The sequence below is a fragment of the Herpailurus yagouaroundi genome, unplaced genomic scaffold (assembly GCF_014898765.1).
Source record: "Herpailurus yagouaroundi ecotype Mexico unplaced genomic scaffold, PumYag 29, whole genome shotgun sequence".
NCBI classification, from domain to species: domain Eukaryota; kingdom Metazoa; phylum Chordata; class Mammalia; order Carnivora; family Felidae; genus Herpailurus; species Herpailurus yagouaroundi.
The window spans coordinates 29531890-29548713 of record NW_024412377.1 but is presented as its reverse complement, the minus strand read 5'-3'; the positions used below and the strand labels follow the sequence as shown (position 1 = coordinate 29548713).

Genomic DNA, 16824 nt, shown 5'->3' with positions numbered 1-16824 from the left:
GAGAATGGGACAGAGGACCTGAAGGAGGCTCTGTCCTGACAGCAAAAAGCCCAATGCAGGGCTTGAACTCACAAACCATGAGATCATGACCTGTACTCAAGTTGGATGCTTGACTGACTGAGCCATCCAGGCGCCACAGCAACTTTACATTTTTTTTTTATTAATTTTTTTTTCCTTTTTCTTCAACATTTTTATTTATTTTTTTGGGACAGAGAGAGACAGAGCATGAACGGGGGAGGGGCAGAGAGAGAGGGAGACACAGAATCGGAAACAGGCTCCAGGCTCTGAGCCGTCAGCCCAGAGCCTGACGCGGGGCTCGAACTCACGGACCGCGAGATCGTGACCTGGCTGAAGTCGGACGCTTAACCGACTGCGCCACCCAGGCGCCCCGCAACTTTACATTTTTAATGTTATTGTTTTGTGACTTGAAAACATTGGTAACATACCTTACAAATTTGTAAGGCTGAATTCTTTTGAATACTATTTAGATAGTCAGGTTTGTTTTTTCCAGGTAGAATAAAGACTTGATCAGTGCCTCAACATAAAATATTGAGTTGTAGAAATGCAGTAAATACTTGATAAATGAATGAGACATTTAATCAGGAGAAGGGCTGTAGAAAATATTAATAATCTAAAAATATAATGAAAAGTATGGGATTCAATAGTGAATACTAAGTACTGTAAATTATGGTTTGTTTTTAGGTGCTAGAGAATCATTACTCTCGGTCTCAGAGTGGACCTGACATTGTGAGTGATTGCAAAACAGATGCTGGCTGTTCTGTTGCAGTATCCACTCAAAGTGGGACTGATGAAAGAAATGATCAAAACAAATCTCATCAAAGTATGTTGAAGTAAGTTTTTGATTATACATTCCTTTTCAGTTGATGATACCTATTCGATGGTGTTTGGCTTAAAGTCAGGAATTGAACCCTTGAAAGGTAAAGGAATGAGCATTTCTTTGAGTCATAGAGGAGGAAGTGAGTATTTTCTGAAGTGCTTTTAATTCATTGCAAAATGTATTTCTTCCCTGTTGATCTAGCTTACATCTTCTGAGAAAGGTGCTAATTCTCCTGAGAGATTCTCTTATTATATTAATTGATTTCCTGTGTCAGAGGATGCTGAGTTAATCACTTCATCCATTTTTACCTATGAAGCAGTGTATCTCTGAATAACAAGGTTGAGCCTTTAATAGCAGGAAGATTCCTTTGTGAGAATGGCAAGTGTAGATAAGTTGAAATTATTTCAATTATTTGAGTAAATAAAAATGGGGATGTTTAGTCATTCATTGAACAAACTTTTATTGAGCTTCTACTATGTACCAGACATGGTTAAAAAACAAAAGACTATAAATATTAAACCTAATGTTCCTTTTTAGTAAACTGAATCAATTCAAAGGAAGCTTTTTGTTTCTAAGAATGAATTATAATTTAGCTGCCTTATTTTTGTCAGTGGAATACCAACTGAAGCATTCAATCCTGAAACAAAGGAAACCAAAGATAAGATTATTTCTGTTACTGATGATACTGAAAAAGAACTTATAGATATTGATGAGGATCTTTTAGAGGTAGAAACATGTAACCAAGAGGAAATGGAAATACAGCTATCAGACCATGAAGGTAAGTTCATTAATCTTTTTATTTGGCTTTATTAATTTGAAGTTGGTGAATGATTATCTGGGATAACTTATTTAGTCTTCTATCTAAATTAGTATGTTTATAATAGCTTAAAACCAAAAGTTAAAAGAGAGTATAATATTTATAAAATGTTGAACATATTAACTCAAAACCCGAATTTATAATTCTTGGGCCTTTTGCCTTGCTTATGTAGTTATCATGGGCCTCTTCATTTTGTGAACCAATTCTATGAGCCTTTCCTTGGCAGTCTTTGTTAAAACAGAAACTCTCAGAGCTTTAGCATGGCGTTAAGTATGCTTATCTGAGGTGTTTCAAGGCTCATCTGGGATTCACTTGAAGAGAGGTTGTCTCCATGTGTTTTTAAAGAACATTTTATAAGGGGGTTAGAAAACATTTCTGCCATTATACATGTTTCCTGTAATATTTCTGAACCTTCTAAAAAGTAAACTGTTTTTTTTCAAATGGTCCCTTTTCTCTTCCTCCTTGTTTCCCTATAGAAGTTAGCAAAGAGCCTATTGGAAATCTTAAAAGTTCCCATATTGCCATTTACATGCAGACTTTACCGCAGCATTTAGAAGAAGTAAGTCAATAAATAGTGGATAATGTTATTTAAATTATACTTATGTGTTTTTGTTTAATGCATCCAACCAAGGCTACAATCTTTTTAAAAGTACATTGTGGGTTGTAGAGAATCACCAGGCATGCAGCATTTTTCTTTCACTGAAATCCTGTCATTCATAAGATGTCTAATAATTTCAGGCAATGAAAATTTTATTTCATAAACTGCTTAGCAAATTAATTAAGAATAATGGAAGTGTTGTATATTCAAAATGTACAATTCAGCTGTAATATGCAGTCTTTGCACTTATATCACTTTTATGTATTCTTTGTTTTCTCAAAACTCAGTGCACTGCATTTCCAGGTGGAACACAGACATTTCTAATTATTGAAAAATTTCCTTTAAAAATGCTTAGTTTTCCAAATGTACTTATTAATCATGTAGCGATGGGTGTATGTAATTTACAGTGTATTTGTAAGTGTAGTGTAAATAATTTGCACTGGCATTATTTGTCTTTGTACTTTACTGTGCTCAGTGGCTCAGGGTGATGGGCCAAAGGCAGTTCACATGGTTAAAAATCTGATCAGAGCAGCATTGGCAGTTCATTTTAATGTGTGATTTCTCGCTTGCTTTTAGACTGTTGTTACTCCGGGCCAAGTGGCTAATGTGAAACTCCAGACACCTAAGAGAGTAATACCTATTTATTTGACCTCTTTTTTTTTTTCGGGGTACTATTAATTTTAACAGCATTCCACAGGAGAGGTTCAGTGTCCAAGGGAAGAACCATTGGAGACATGTATGGAGAAAAAATCAACTGGACAGAAAGGGTAAGGGGGAAGAAAGTAAGGAAGTGATTATTACTGTCTTGTTTACCTCAGTAAAAGAGGCTCATTGCTCTTAAGGATTCATCTGGGATTCATTTGATGAAGAGGTTATTTTTCTCCTAATTTGCAATATAAAATTTATGGTGATATTGTGTTCCTAGTGAAATTTAACTTCAATTTATAGCAATGGTAAATTCTGATCTTTAGTAGATGTTACAGACTTCTAACTCTTGGTAGAATGAAATAAATGATATCTGAAGTGGCTTTTGTTCTCCCATCATGATTAGCTTTATCAAAGTAAAATATAGCTGTAAATAGACCAGAGTTTGTTCAGTTGCTAATTAGGGAAACACCTTGTCATACTGGTTCCATTTTTGTTGGATCAAATGAAGAACCATTATGAATCAATATGTGTGTATAATTGTTTACTGTTGTGGTATGATTACCTCACACTATAGGGCTATTCTGCTGGCTACCATATAATTGCTTCAAGGAGAGCTAAAAGCAATTTTTACCTGTTGCAGGTGGAACATTTCTTAATTTTTAGAATTTTTGAAGTTTTAGAATTTTAGAACTACCTTGGGTAAGAGAGGCAACATGATTAGATTTTCTTTCTCTTCTCAATATTCAAATTTTGTTCATTTCTGTGGACAGTTAGCCAAAAAGATATATTAAATGTGATGTGCCTTTACAAGTAATATAGATATTTCTACTAATAAAAAACTAGTCTTTACAGTTTCCAAATGTATTAGGGGCTTAGGAGTGTTCCTGAGCAAAATGTCTCCCTCTGCCAGAGGTAGAATTTGAGGTCCCAGCTAACCTCATTTTGCCTCATTTCAGACTCTTCTATTTCTCCTGGGCAGTCAACAGTGTTCAAATTATATGTTCAGCTATCCTGACATATTCTTTGCTTTTTATTTGAATCTGTTACTAATTGCTATGGAGACAAATGTAAACAGACTGTAATTATGAGCTAAGCATTATAGAGAGTTAGAGAATATTTAGACTCTTAGATGGCTGAGCATTAGATCACCTGTACCTTAGAAAATGTGAAGAATATCTTCCTAATCAATTACTAATCTTTAATTATAGTATGATCGAAACCTTTTCAAATCCTGAACACACCGCTACTTATTCATTTTGTGTAGATACAAGTTCAGAAATTTCTAGGTAAGAATTTCTGTATACTTATACCCTTTTGATGTAATCATGTTTTACAAATAGATAAGAGAATGAAACAATGCCTACTGTGCTATTTTGAAATAATTACTGAATGTTTTGACTAAAAACAGTAAAATGAAAGCAACACGAAGCATTGAAAGAGGAACGTAGGTACACATTTCTGACACCTTTAAGTTTATTATTGAAAGATTTTCCTCTAGGGACGCCTGGGTGGCTCAGTCGGTTAAGCGTGATTTCGGTTCAGGTCATGATCTTGTGGTTTGTGAGTTCGAGCCCCGAGTCGGGCTCTGTGCTGACAGCTCAGAGACTGGAGCCTGATTCAGATTCTGTGTCTCCCTCTCCCTCTCCCTCTGCCCCTCCCCTGCTCACGCTCTGTCTCTCTCTGCCTTTCAGTAATAAATAAACGTTTAAAAAAAATTAAAAAAAAAAAAAAGATTTTCCTCTAACAGTTGTGTTTCAAAGATATACAAGAACTATTCTAGAACAATCTTTTCTGGAAAAAAAGGTACAATTAACCCTTGGACAATATGGGTTTGAGTCACTCAAGTCACATTACACGCAAAATTTTTTTGATGAATATAGTACAGTACTATAAATTTATTTTTCTTATGATTTTTTTAATATGAAATTTATTGTCAAATTGGTTTCCATACAACACCCAGTGCTCATCCCAACAGGTGCCCTCCTCAATGCCCATCACCCACCCTCCCACCCCCCATCAATCCTCAGTTTTCAGTTTTTAAGAGTCTCTTATGGTTTGGCTCTCTCCCACTCTCTCTCTCTAACTTATTTTTTTTCCTTCCCCTCCCCCATGGTCTTCTATTAAGTTTCTCAGGATCCACATAAGAGTGAAAACATGCAGTATCTGTCTTTCTCTGTATGACTTATTTCACTTAGCATAACACTCTCCAGTTCCATCCACGTTGCTACAAAAGGCCATATTTCATTCGTTCTCATTGCCAAGTAGTATTCCATTGTGTATATAAACCACAATTTCTTTATCCATTCATCAGTTGATGGACATTTAGGCTCTTTCCATAATTTCGCTATTGTTGAGAGTGCTGTTATAAACATTGGGGTACGAGTGCCCCTATGCATCAACACTCCTGTGTCCCTTGGGTAAATTCCTAGTAGTGCAATTGCTGGGTCGTAGGGTAGGTCTATTTTTAATTTTTTGAGAAACCTCCATACTGTTTTCTAGAGCGGCTGCACCAGTTTGCATTCCCACTAGCAGTGCAAGAGAGTTCCTGTTTCTCCACATCCTCTCCAGCATCTATAGTTTCCTGGTTTGTTCATTTTAGCCACTCTGACTGGTGTGAGGTGGTATCTCAGTGTGGTTTTGATTTGTATTTCCCTGATGAGGAGTGACATTGAGCATCTTCTCATGTGCCTGTTGGCCATCTGGATGTCTTCTTTAGAGAAGTGTCTATTCATGTTTTCTGCCCATTTCTTCACTGGATTGTCTGTTTTTTCGGGTATGGAGTTTGGTGAGTTCTTTATAGATCTTGGATACTAGCCCTTTATCCGATATGTCATTTGCAAATATCTTTTCCCATTCCGTTGGTTGCCTTTTAGTTTTGTTGATTGTTTCCTTTGAAGTGCAGAAGCTTTTTATCTTCATGAGGTCTCAATAATTCATTTTTGCTTTTAATTCCCTTGCCTCTGGAGATGTGTTGGGTAAGAGTTGCTGCGGCCAAGGTCAAAGAGGTTTTGCTTTCTTCTCAAGGATTTTGATGGCTTCCTGTCTTACATTTAGGTCTTTCATCCATTTTGAGTTTATTTTTATGAATGGTGTAAGAAAGTGGCCCAGTTTCATTCTTCTGCATGTTGCTGTCCAGTTCTCCCAGCACCATTTGTCAAAGAGACGGTCTTTTTTCCATTGGATATTCTTTCCTGCTTTGTCAAAGATTAGTTGGCCATACTTGTGGTTCCAATTCTGGAGTCTCTATTCTATTCTCTTGGTCTATGTGTCTGTTTTTGTGCCAATACCATGCTGTCTTGATGATGACAGCTTTGTAGTAGAGGCTAAAGTCTGGGATTGTGATGCCTCCTGCTTTGGCTATTTGGGGTCTTTTGTGGTTCCATACAAATTTTAGGATTGCTTGTTCTAGCTTTGAGAATAATGCTGGTACAATTTTGATTGAGATTGCATTGAGTGTGTAGATAGCTTTGGGTAGTACTGACATTTTAACGATATTCTTCCAATCCATGAACACAGAATGTTTTTCCATTTCTTTGTATCTTCTTCAATTTCCTTCATAAGCTTTGTATAGTTTTCAGCATACAGATCTTTTACATCTTGGGCAGACCCATAATCAGTGAAGAAATTGAATCAGTTATCAAAAATCTCCCAACAGATAAGAGTCCAGGACCAGATGGCTTCCCTGGGGAATTCTACCAGACATTGAAAGCAGAGATAATACGTATCCTTCTCAAGCTGTTCCAAAAAATAGAAAGGGAAGGAAAACTTCCAGACTCATTCTATGAAGTCAGCATTACTTTGATTCCTAAATCAGACAGAGACCCAGCAAAAAAAGAGAACTACAGGCCAATATCCCTGATGAAGATGGATGCAAAAATTCTCAATACAATACTAGCAAATCTAATTCGACAGCATATAAAAAGAATTATTCACCATGGTCAAGTGGGATTCATTCCTGGGCTGCAGGGCTGGTTCCACATTCATAAATCAGTCAATGTGATACATCACATTAATAAAAGAAAAGATAAGAACCATATGATCCTGTCAATCGATGCAGAAAAAGCATTTGACAAAATTCAGCATCCTTTCTTAATAAAAACCCTCGAGAAAGTCGGGATAGAAGGAACATACTTAAACATCATAAGAGCCATTTATGAAAAGCCCACAGCTAATACCATCCTCAGTGGGGAAAAACTGAGAGCTTTCTCCCTGAGATCAGGAACACAACAGGGATGCCCACTCTCACCGCTGTTGTTTAACATAGTGTTGGAGGTTCTAGCATCAGCAATCAGACAACAAAAGGAAATCAAAGGCGTCAAAATTGGCAAAGATGAAGTTAAGCTTTCACTTTTTGCTGATGAGATGATACTATACATGGAAAACCCGATAGACTCCACCAAAAGTCTGCTAGAACTGATACATGAATTGAGCAAAGTCGCAGGATACAAAGTTAATGTACAGAAATCAGTTGCATTCTTAAACACTAATAATGAAGCAACAGAAAGACAAAGAAACTGATCCAATTCACAATTGCACCAAGAATTATGATTTTCTTAATAACATTGTCTTTTCTCTAGCTTACTTTATTATAAGAATATAGTATGCAATACATATAACATACAAAGTATGTGTTAATTGACCATTTATGTAATTGGCAGGGTTTCTGGTCAACAGTAGTAGGCTATTAGTAGTTATGTTTCTAAGGAGTCAAGTTATATGTGGATTTTCAACTGCACAGGGGTTGTTGCTCCTACCCCCTTGTTGAAAGGTTAACTGTAGTGGATACATTACTTAAAGTTGCCTATGTTCATCCTCTAACAGATTTCTAATAGTGTATGAAATGCTTTTAATTCTCTCATAGAACAGATTCATCCAGTTCTGTCTTTTAAACTTCTTTTACAGAGACTGCAGTATGTTTTTAGTGCTTAGAAATCTTGCTGAATGGGGTAACATAGCATAGTCTTACTTTAGAAAACTTCGCTGTTACTAGAATTTATCTCTTTGCTACTTTTTGGAAACAAAGGCCAGTAAAGTTGTCTTAAAAAAAGCAAGTCAGTCGTAATGCCTGTTTTTCATGAATTTTCCAAGTAAAGTTTTGTTATTGAGCTTATTAGTATTACGTTTGATAAAAGACAAATATTATTGCTGACAGGGAATGAATGTGCACCCAAATAATCTAACTGCAACTTAATATGTTCTTTTCTTTTTAGAGACATGGTCAATTTATTTGGATATAATAGGCCTGCTCCCTTAGTTTATGAAATCAATTTCCTTAGAAAACATTTGAGTACCTACTGTATTTAAGGAATCATCCCCACATATTTTATTAAAAAAAACCAAAAATTTATTTTGATCTTTAACTTTTATTCCTAAGTAAGCATTTTTTGTTAGCATTTAATTATAAACTTTGGGATTTGTTTGGAAATGAAATGTTTATAATACTGTCATTTCACATTTAATGATGATAAAGAGGAGTTTGCTCTACTCATCTTAGAATTAAGCACTTTTTGTAACCCATATTTTCTCTAGTTTTAATTCCATTCTGGATCATTAAATTTAGTGACAAAAAATATTTCTGGTATAGCTAATCAGAATAATTGCACAGGTCTCAAACTCAGATGCATGCAGGGACCAGGAAACTAATAAATGTGTGAACTTTCCTGGATTGTAACACCATAGGGAAGGGACCGTGGCTGACTAGACATTATATCTCCCTTAATGAAACGGCATTCATACGAGTCACTGTGCTGATGACAAATGTGTCTGGTGGCTGAAGAGTACACAGTGATAGGCGTTAGGGTTTAAATTTCCTGAAAACTTCCAGAAAGCCTTAAAGTAGAAAGAAAAGGTGATCAAAATATTCAGATTGTAGACAACTAATTTGTTTTTTTTTCTTGATTGTGTTTTTTATTTACACGCTTCCACACAGTGGCCAGATCTCTGCATTTAAAGATCCGTCTTCCTCAGTTCCACCTTTCATATCAAATGGAGTCAGTGTGTCTTCACAAACACCTATGCCAACACCACAGCAGACCCAGAGAAATGAACCCAGGGCTCAATTACCAGATTCTTCAGATTCTGTGAGGCAGATGCTCCAAGATGAAATGTTTAAATTAGTTCAGGTAAGTACATATCCATATAAATAAGTAAATCGACATGTGTGATACATATGTAAGGGTTTGAAATATGAACAAACTTTTAGAAACTAGAAACGGACAAGTTGAAATTAAGTTGCAGGGTTTCTCTGCTTGGGCACTCAGTGCTCCTGTATTATTTTTTAATAATTGGAGGGAACCTGTATTTTTTTAACCTGTGGTGTTTCCCTACTGGTGTGTTTCATTAAGTACAAATTCTTCTATTGGGCTTGAAGGACCCACAGCCAGTTTTTACCTTCCCTCTTTTCCCATCATACTCTCACGGGTCCAGTGGTTCCCAGAGTGTGGTCCCTGGATCAGGAGCATCAGCATCACTTAGATGTTAGAAATACAAATTCTCAGGCCCCCATTCCAGACCTGTTGAAATCAGAAGCTCTGGGATGGGGCTCAGCAAAGAGTGCTTTAAGTCCCCTAGGTGATTCTGAATCATGCTAAAGTTTGAGAACTAACACACTCACCTGTCCTCATTATAGCTGCTATTAATTTCCCTTGCCATTTAAGCCAGTGTTTGTGCTAGTGGTTCCTAGGCTTTTCTGCATCCTGAAATCACCTTGTCATCTTAAAAAATACTAATCCCCAGATAATCTGATTTTATTGCTGTGTGGTGTGGCGTGGCCGTGGGGATTTTTAAATGCTTCTCAGGTGATTCTAATGTGCAGCAGAGTTTATCAACCACTGGTGCATGCCTTTGCCTTTCACCTAGTTAGCCTTTCTATGGAATTCTTCATTCTTCACCTGTTTGCTAATCTTTGCTTTTTTTTCTACTAAAAACCTGGTCACAACACACTCATTTTAGGACTTCTTTAATTATCCTCATTTCATCCCATCAGATCACTACTTTATGGTCCCCGGGATGTTTATGTAAACTGCTTTATTGATAGTCCCAAGTCTCATTATGATTTTATATTTCCAGTTGACAGCTTCTTGAAAGCGGGGAGCTATTCTTTTCTTCCTTTAAAAAGAATCTCTCCCAGCTTTGCTTCCTGCTCAGCATTCATGGGTCTGACAGATACTAAGACAAAAGTATGACTGTTGTGGGAGTGCTTGGGTGTGGCTCAGCTGGCTTAGCCGACTTTGGCTCAGGTCATGATCTCACAACTCTGTGAGTTTGAGCCCCATGTCATACTCTGTGCTGACAGCTCAGAGCCTGGAGCCTGCTTTAGATTCTGTGTCTCCATCTTTTTCTGCCCCTGTCCTGCTCATGCTCTGATTCTATCTCTCAAAAATAAACAAACAAACAAACACTAAAAGTATGACTGTTGTGAAATACTCAGATGATTGTTGGTGATTCTTTAGATTCTTTTCATTATATTTTAAAAGGTTTAAATTTTATTTTATTCTAGCTGCAACAGATCAACTTCATGAGCCTAATGCAAATAGTAGGATCATCCTTTGCCAACCTCCCAGATATACATCAACTTCTACAGCAGTCTCAGCCTGTTCGTTTGGTGGGAAGCCAAGTATCAAACCCCACAAGAGGGAGTAGTGATGTTGATGACACCAGTAGAAATTTTAAGGAGAAATCTTTTATTAAGCCACAGTCCATGGGAGAGTATACCAGAGAGCCTGGTGAGAAGAGTCCACACTGCCATAAAGGAATTGTGCAGGATGATCAAAATAGTAATGGAAATGTGCAGGTAATACATTTAAAAATATCATTAAAAATGGTTCTAGTAGCTCAGTTTTTGGCTTTTTGTGATTTGAGCAAATAACTTTTTAGCACTTATTACATTCCACCCCCTTCAAAACACTTTGCACATCATTAACAAAATAAGACTTTTGTAATATAGTCTAAACTTACATAATAGCTTTTTTTCTCTTCTAGAATATACCACATGGGAGTATTCCTTTATGTGAGTCAGAAGGCCCACCTCAGAATACAGGATTAACTCCAGCATCTCAAAGCTTACCAACTCCTGCACTGTCTTCAGCTCCTGCTGGAAGTACTGCCCTCTACCTTTTGTCCCCATCTTCTACCATTCTGAAGACACCTAGACTAATCCCAGCTGCAAAAACCTTCAGGCCTGGTGATGGTTTTCCTTTGCTTCAGTTTCAGCCTAAGCATGAATTTAAGCCCCTTTCTTTCCATACAGGAAGAGCCCCACAAGTTCCCTTCAGGCCCCCGCCACAGCCCAGAGAGGCTTGGGGATTATCTGATTCCTTCCAGCCTCCATTGCTACAGAAAGCAATGCACATGACTTCAGTGCCCCATCTGAATTTGAGCCAGTATAATACTGAAGCCACAAAAAAAGCAATGGAGCAGAAGAAATGGGCAGAATCTGTAATTACAGAAATCCCTAAGCGTGTGAACGTGGATCAGTGTGTTGGACATGAAAATTTGACATCTCAACAGGACTCTTCAGTGTTTGTAAAACCAGAAAAACTACTTGATGTTAAGCCAGAGTCCCTTGAAATATGGCCTCAGAATTCCTTCGGACTTCCATTATTGCACCTGCAACTTAAGCCTCCTTATATATTTTCCTCTGCCTCAACAGCATCAGTAAAAATTCCCTCAATACCTATGAGAACTGTAGCAGAAGAAAGAAAATACCCAAGGCTTTCATTACTTCATTCATGCCTATCCCCGGAAAATACGGTAATGATTGTGGCAGAGTGATGCAAAAGCAGTCCTGCATTTTTCATACCATAAATCCTTTACGTGCAATTACACTACATTCCTTTTTTTTTTTTTTTTAATTTTTAAATTTTATTTAAATCCAAGTTAACAGATAATGTAGTAATGATTTCAGGAGTAGAATTTAGTGATTCATCACTTACATGTGACACCCAGTGCTCATCCCAACAAGTGTCCTTAATGCCCCTTGTCCATTTAGCCCATCCCCCCACCCAACACCTCAGTTTGTTCTCTGTATTGAAGAGTCTCTTATGGCTTTCCACATTTCTTTTTTAAAAATAATGCTTCTAAAATTTTTTAAATAAAACTAATGCTTCTGTTATTGGAAATAACATAAAAATCCAGTTTAAAATGGTAATTAGGTATTTTAAAGCTTTTGGATCTGTCTTGTATACCAATACTAGAATTTGTCAGACTTTTTCATAGGTATTTCTTCTGCTCAGACAAGAAATAAGTAAAATAAAATGATCGGTATTCTTGTTCATATGGGTAAAGGTGTGTGTGTGTGTGTGTGTGTGTATAGAGAAAGGGAGAGCACACGTACAAGTGTGCACACATATATTATTTAACATTCCTAGTAATTGTGATATGATTGCCTTCAAATATGTTACAGTTTAAAATTGTTAAATAGGCCCAGGTCTGTAAGTAGTTGTACATAATGGTGTATTTTTAAAGTAGTTAAGAGGTTAAATGTTTATAAACCCACAAAATCCCCTTTAAAGTTGTAAGCTTTAGTTTATGAAATTCAAATTGTTTACGCTCTAATTTTTTAAGTCAGTAGTACTGTCTTAGGAAGGTAATTGAAATTCTCTGGTACACTTTTAAGATTTGAAGATAGTACTGGGAAAAGAAATGGTCACTCTTTAGAAGTACTTATCATGCTGCCTTTTTTTCTGAACATATTATGAACAAAAAGGATTAAAGGTACAGAAAAGTAGACATTTTGAGGGGGATTTAAAGAAATTTTTTTTTATTAGAACAGTATAATGAACCAAGTTCTATCATCTGACATCAATATTTGTCAACACACTGTTAATCTATCCCATCCATAACCTCTACTTGTCTGTATCCTCCCTGTTCCAAAGAATTTTAAGTCAAATGATAGACATTATGTATTTTATTTATAAGATTTTTAACATAGAATAGAAATTAAGAAGGTGAGGACTTCTAGCTTAGCTTCTGAAGTAGGAGGACCCAGCTGGAATTTCTAGCACTCTAAACTTATTTATTCTTTAAGCTCTAGTTACTCGTTTTACAAGTCCAAATCAATTTGTTATCTTTGACATGTTCTGTCTCTCACATTTTAATTTAAACAAAGGTTTTTCTCAAAAATTTTTAATGTATTACATAATTGAGGTTTATAACTTTCAATTATTATGCTTTATTTCTTATAGTACAAAAACCCACAACTTATTCCCCTTGAGAACCTCATTGCATTCAAACAAAGCCAAGGGAAACTAGCACCTAATTTATTTGAACAAGGCGATTTTGGACACCTTCGGCTTCTAAAGGTCAAAATAGAACCATCTGAAGTGAGACAAGGAAAGGACAGTAAAAAAAGGCAAGTTTTAAGTGGAATTTTATTTGAGACTATCACTTATCTGCAAATTTATTATTAGTTGAAAAAATATAGTTAGAAAAGTGAAAGTTATCTGGTTCAACCTCCCAGCCTGTACACAATTGAATATTCTATTTTCATATCAAGTGTCATGCATTTGAACACTTCTTGTGATGAGGAAAATTACTATATTGTGACAGATAAATACTGTTATTTTTTCCATTTTATTAAGGAATTCCTTACTGGATTTCTTTTTTTTTTTTTTTAATGTTTTTAACGTTTATTTATTATTGAAAGATAGAGTCAGAGTGTGAGCAGGGGAGGGGCAGAGGGAGAGGGAGACACAGAATCTGAAGCAGGCTCCAGGCTCTGAGCTGTCAGCACAGAGCCCGACACGGAGCTCGAACTCACAAACCACGAGATCATGACCTGAGCTGAAGTCGGAGGCTTAACTGACTGAGCCACCCAGGCGCCCCCTTACTGGATTTCTTAGGCCAGAAGATTCTTTTACATTTTTCTGTAACATTATGAGCAGTTTTATTTTGTAGGATAAACATTTGGTGTCTCATGCAATATTCCATGTACTATCTAATACACTGAAGTAATATTGTTAATTCATCTTACCATATCCTCCAGATTCTTACATAAGGAGCAGGGGGGTAAGTGATGTGACTTGTTTCAGGACACTAAGAAACATGCATGTAAAAAAGCAAGGCTATGACTTCTAATAAAGAACATTTATAATGTTTTATTCATAATGGGTATTCAAAAATGTATTGACTGGTAGGTTATTAAATAAACATGAACAGTTTTGTTTATAAGGATTTTTTTACACATTGTGTATTGTGTATTGAGTCCAGAAAATATTTTTAAAATTTCACATTTATCAGACCCTAAAATCTGATACCAGTGCCCTTTTTCCAGAAATAGTTCCTTCCTTCCATCTTTTTCAGGTATTCCCTCTTCAAAATAAGTCGTCTTCTTGACTTTTTTGGGCCTTCTTTCCTCCTTGCTGGGATTTCAAGGTCACTAAAGTGTGCTTAACTTCTTCAAAAGGGTCAGTGGAGGTATCCCACAGGGCTTCTGAGGTCAGCTTAGAGTCTGCAGAAAAGAGAGTTTGAAAATTACCTAAAAGGTATGACTCTGACCTGAGATTCCAGAAAAAGTTCAGTAGTTGAGGAACTAGAAACAGCTTTCGTGTGTCCCTGACATTTGCTTATATTTGCTTGTGTTCTAGCAGAGTATCCTGCTAATTTAATTATATACCATTGAAAATAATTTATTGACATAATTTTGATAACTGTCTCCCTGTATAGCATGATATAAGTAAAAAACTGATGTTACTAAAACAGTAAAAACATATTTTATGCTATTTAACAGACAAAGACGACGAGCTGAGAAAGAGCTGCAAGAAAAAATATCAGAGAAGCTAAGGAGAAAACCAAGTGTGGCTTTCCAACCAGAGAGTTCCATTGTTAATGATAATGATTCAGAAATAGTTATGAAATCCAAGGTACAGAAAAACTGCTATACATTCTTCCCTGCTTTGCATGTACACAGAGTTTGGAATGTCTCTGTGGTTTATCTAGTCTTCTGATTGCCGAAGCTTCTGATTGTGACTAGGAGAATCTTTACATCATTTAAGATGTGAAGCAGATACATAAACCTTGCTGCATCCCTTCATGGAACAGTGGACATACAGTTGCAAATGTGAAAAGCAAGTTGGTGGTAAATCAAAAACTATAGTGTAGAGCATCTGCCGGTGTGACTTTCTTGTATTTAATCACTCCTTGCTTTTTTCTCTGATCTCTTAATGCATACCATATATGTTCTTTGGGTTGCTCCTAATACAGTTTAATCTCTTTTAGATGCCTCCAGCATTTCCCACACATAGGTTTGTTATGTAACCTATATATTTAAGTCAGATCTTTTCAAACATTCCTTCTAACTTTGATGACTTTACTTATTTTTGCAACAAATTAAATAAACATGAACAGTTTTGTTTATAAGGATTTTTTAAAAGCACACTTCACTAAGTCCTCAAGAGCATGTGGGGAGGCACTTAGTAAAAATGTTGACTTCCTGAGCAGTTTTGATATGGTGGGTTACCATTTGAGTGTTAAAACTGCTCTGCAGTAGAGAACATTGCAGTTTAGTAACTGCATTAAATTAGTAATGTTCTTTTTTATTGTTTGACTTGTGAGTTTTGTGAACTCCTTCGTAGAGTTACTTTGATAGAGTAAATAAATATTTCTAGGATAGGTTTCAAATCTATACCTAAAAATTCAACAATTCTCTTAGCTATTGAATGTTTGCTTCCCCCCACCCCCGCTGCCCCCCAAATAATGAATGTCTTTGAGTTACAAGATTGATCATTTGGGGATTCATTTAGGAGCAACAAGAACATGGTGGTTCCCAGCCTTTGGATGATTTTGACATTCCTTTTGGTATGTATAAGCATGATTAATGTAGTATCTCAGTTCAAAGTTAAAATCAGCTTTCTAGAATTATGTGTATAAAAATGAGACAGTTATTTTCAGTTTATCTTTGACAAGATTGAGTATGTGTGTGTGTGTGTGTGTGTGCGTGCGCGCGTTGTGTTTTGATGTGTTATCCGGTAGAGCAGTGGTTGACAAACTATGGCCCACAGGCCAGATCCAGACCATGCCTGTTTTGTAAATCAAGTTTTATTAAAACACAGCCATGCCTATTTATTTACACATTGTGACAGATTCTGCACTGCAGCAAGGTTCACTTGTTGCAAGAGGAGCCACATAGAATGCAAAGCCGAAATATTTATTATCTTGCCCTTTACAGAAAAAACCTGCTGATCTCTACCGTATAGCAGTGCAATTAATTAGAATCTCAAATAAGATACTGATATATAAGGCCTAAAAGGAAATTATGGAAGAACATGCCTGTCGAATTCCTCATAGAAAATACATGCACATTAAAGTAAGGAATCAGTTCAGAAAAGAGTACTTGCTTAGAAGATAGTAAATTCTCTTCTTTCTTTAGTTGGTCAGTTTACCTCTTGCCACCAAATGCATGTATTCCCCAGGGCTTTCTCCTTAGTAATTTTCATACACACAAACGGTCACTCTTAGGACTTCAGCTACACTCAAATGATACTCAAAGACACATCTACCCTCCCTCATCTTTCTTTTCTACTTTAACCTTAAACTTAACATGTCCAAATTTTAAACTGGCATCTTGGCATTAGTGATGTCACCATTCACTTGATCGGTGAAGATTTTTACCTTGAAAGTCACCCTTGGTTTACCCCTCACCTTTGTTGTCCCACTCCTTCACTCAGTCCTTGATGTGGTCCTCCCTCTCTTTGTTATCACTGCCCTGCATCAAGCTTCTGTGTGCCTAAACCAAGCAGTTTTTTTTTTTCCTAACTGACCTGCTTGCCTAGCTTGCTAATCCGTTTAGCATTCTTTCCCACTCACTTGTCTTAAAACCAGTTTCTTTTTCATTCTTAACAGTGGTTTGGGTTTTTTCTTTTCTTTTCTTTTCTTTTCTTTTCTTTCTTTCTTTCTTTCTTTCTTTCTTTCTTTCTTTCTTTCTTT

At 36.4% G+C, this 16824-nt stretch overlaps 1 protein-coding gene across 9 annotated transcripts in view; it reads left to right on the top strand.

Moving 5' to 3' along the window:
* The window catches only part of CPLANE1 (ciliogenesis and planar polarity effector complex subunit 1), a 127405-nt gene that overhangs the window by 70411 nt on the left and 40170 nt on the right, over positions 1–16824 (top strand). For 8 of the 9 annotated variants that reach the window (XM_040495591.1, XM_040495600.1, XM_040495577.1 and 5 more), the window contains 11 exons: positions 703–851; positions 1450–1616; positions 2132–2214; positions 2941–3020; positions 4110–4187; positions 8831–9023; positions 10400–10693; positions 10882–11652; positions 13086–13252; positions 14630–14762; positions 15642–15696. In XM_040495591.1, coding sequence (XP_040351525.1) covers positions 703–851; positions 1450–1616; positions 2132–2214; positions 2941–3020; positions 4110–4187; positions 8831–9023; positions 10400–10693; positions 10882–11652; positions 13086–13252; positions 14630–14762; positions 15642–15696 — 2170 coding nt within the window. The remainder of the gene's footprint in view (positions 1–702; positions 852–1449; positions 1617–2131; positions 2215–2940; positions 3021–4109; positions 4188–8830; positions 9024–10399; positions 10694–10881; positions 11653–13085; positions 13253–14629; positions 14763–15641; positions 15697–16824) is intronic. The other variant, XM_040495586.1, reaches the window with a different exon arrangement.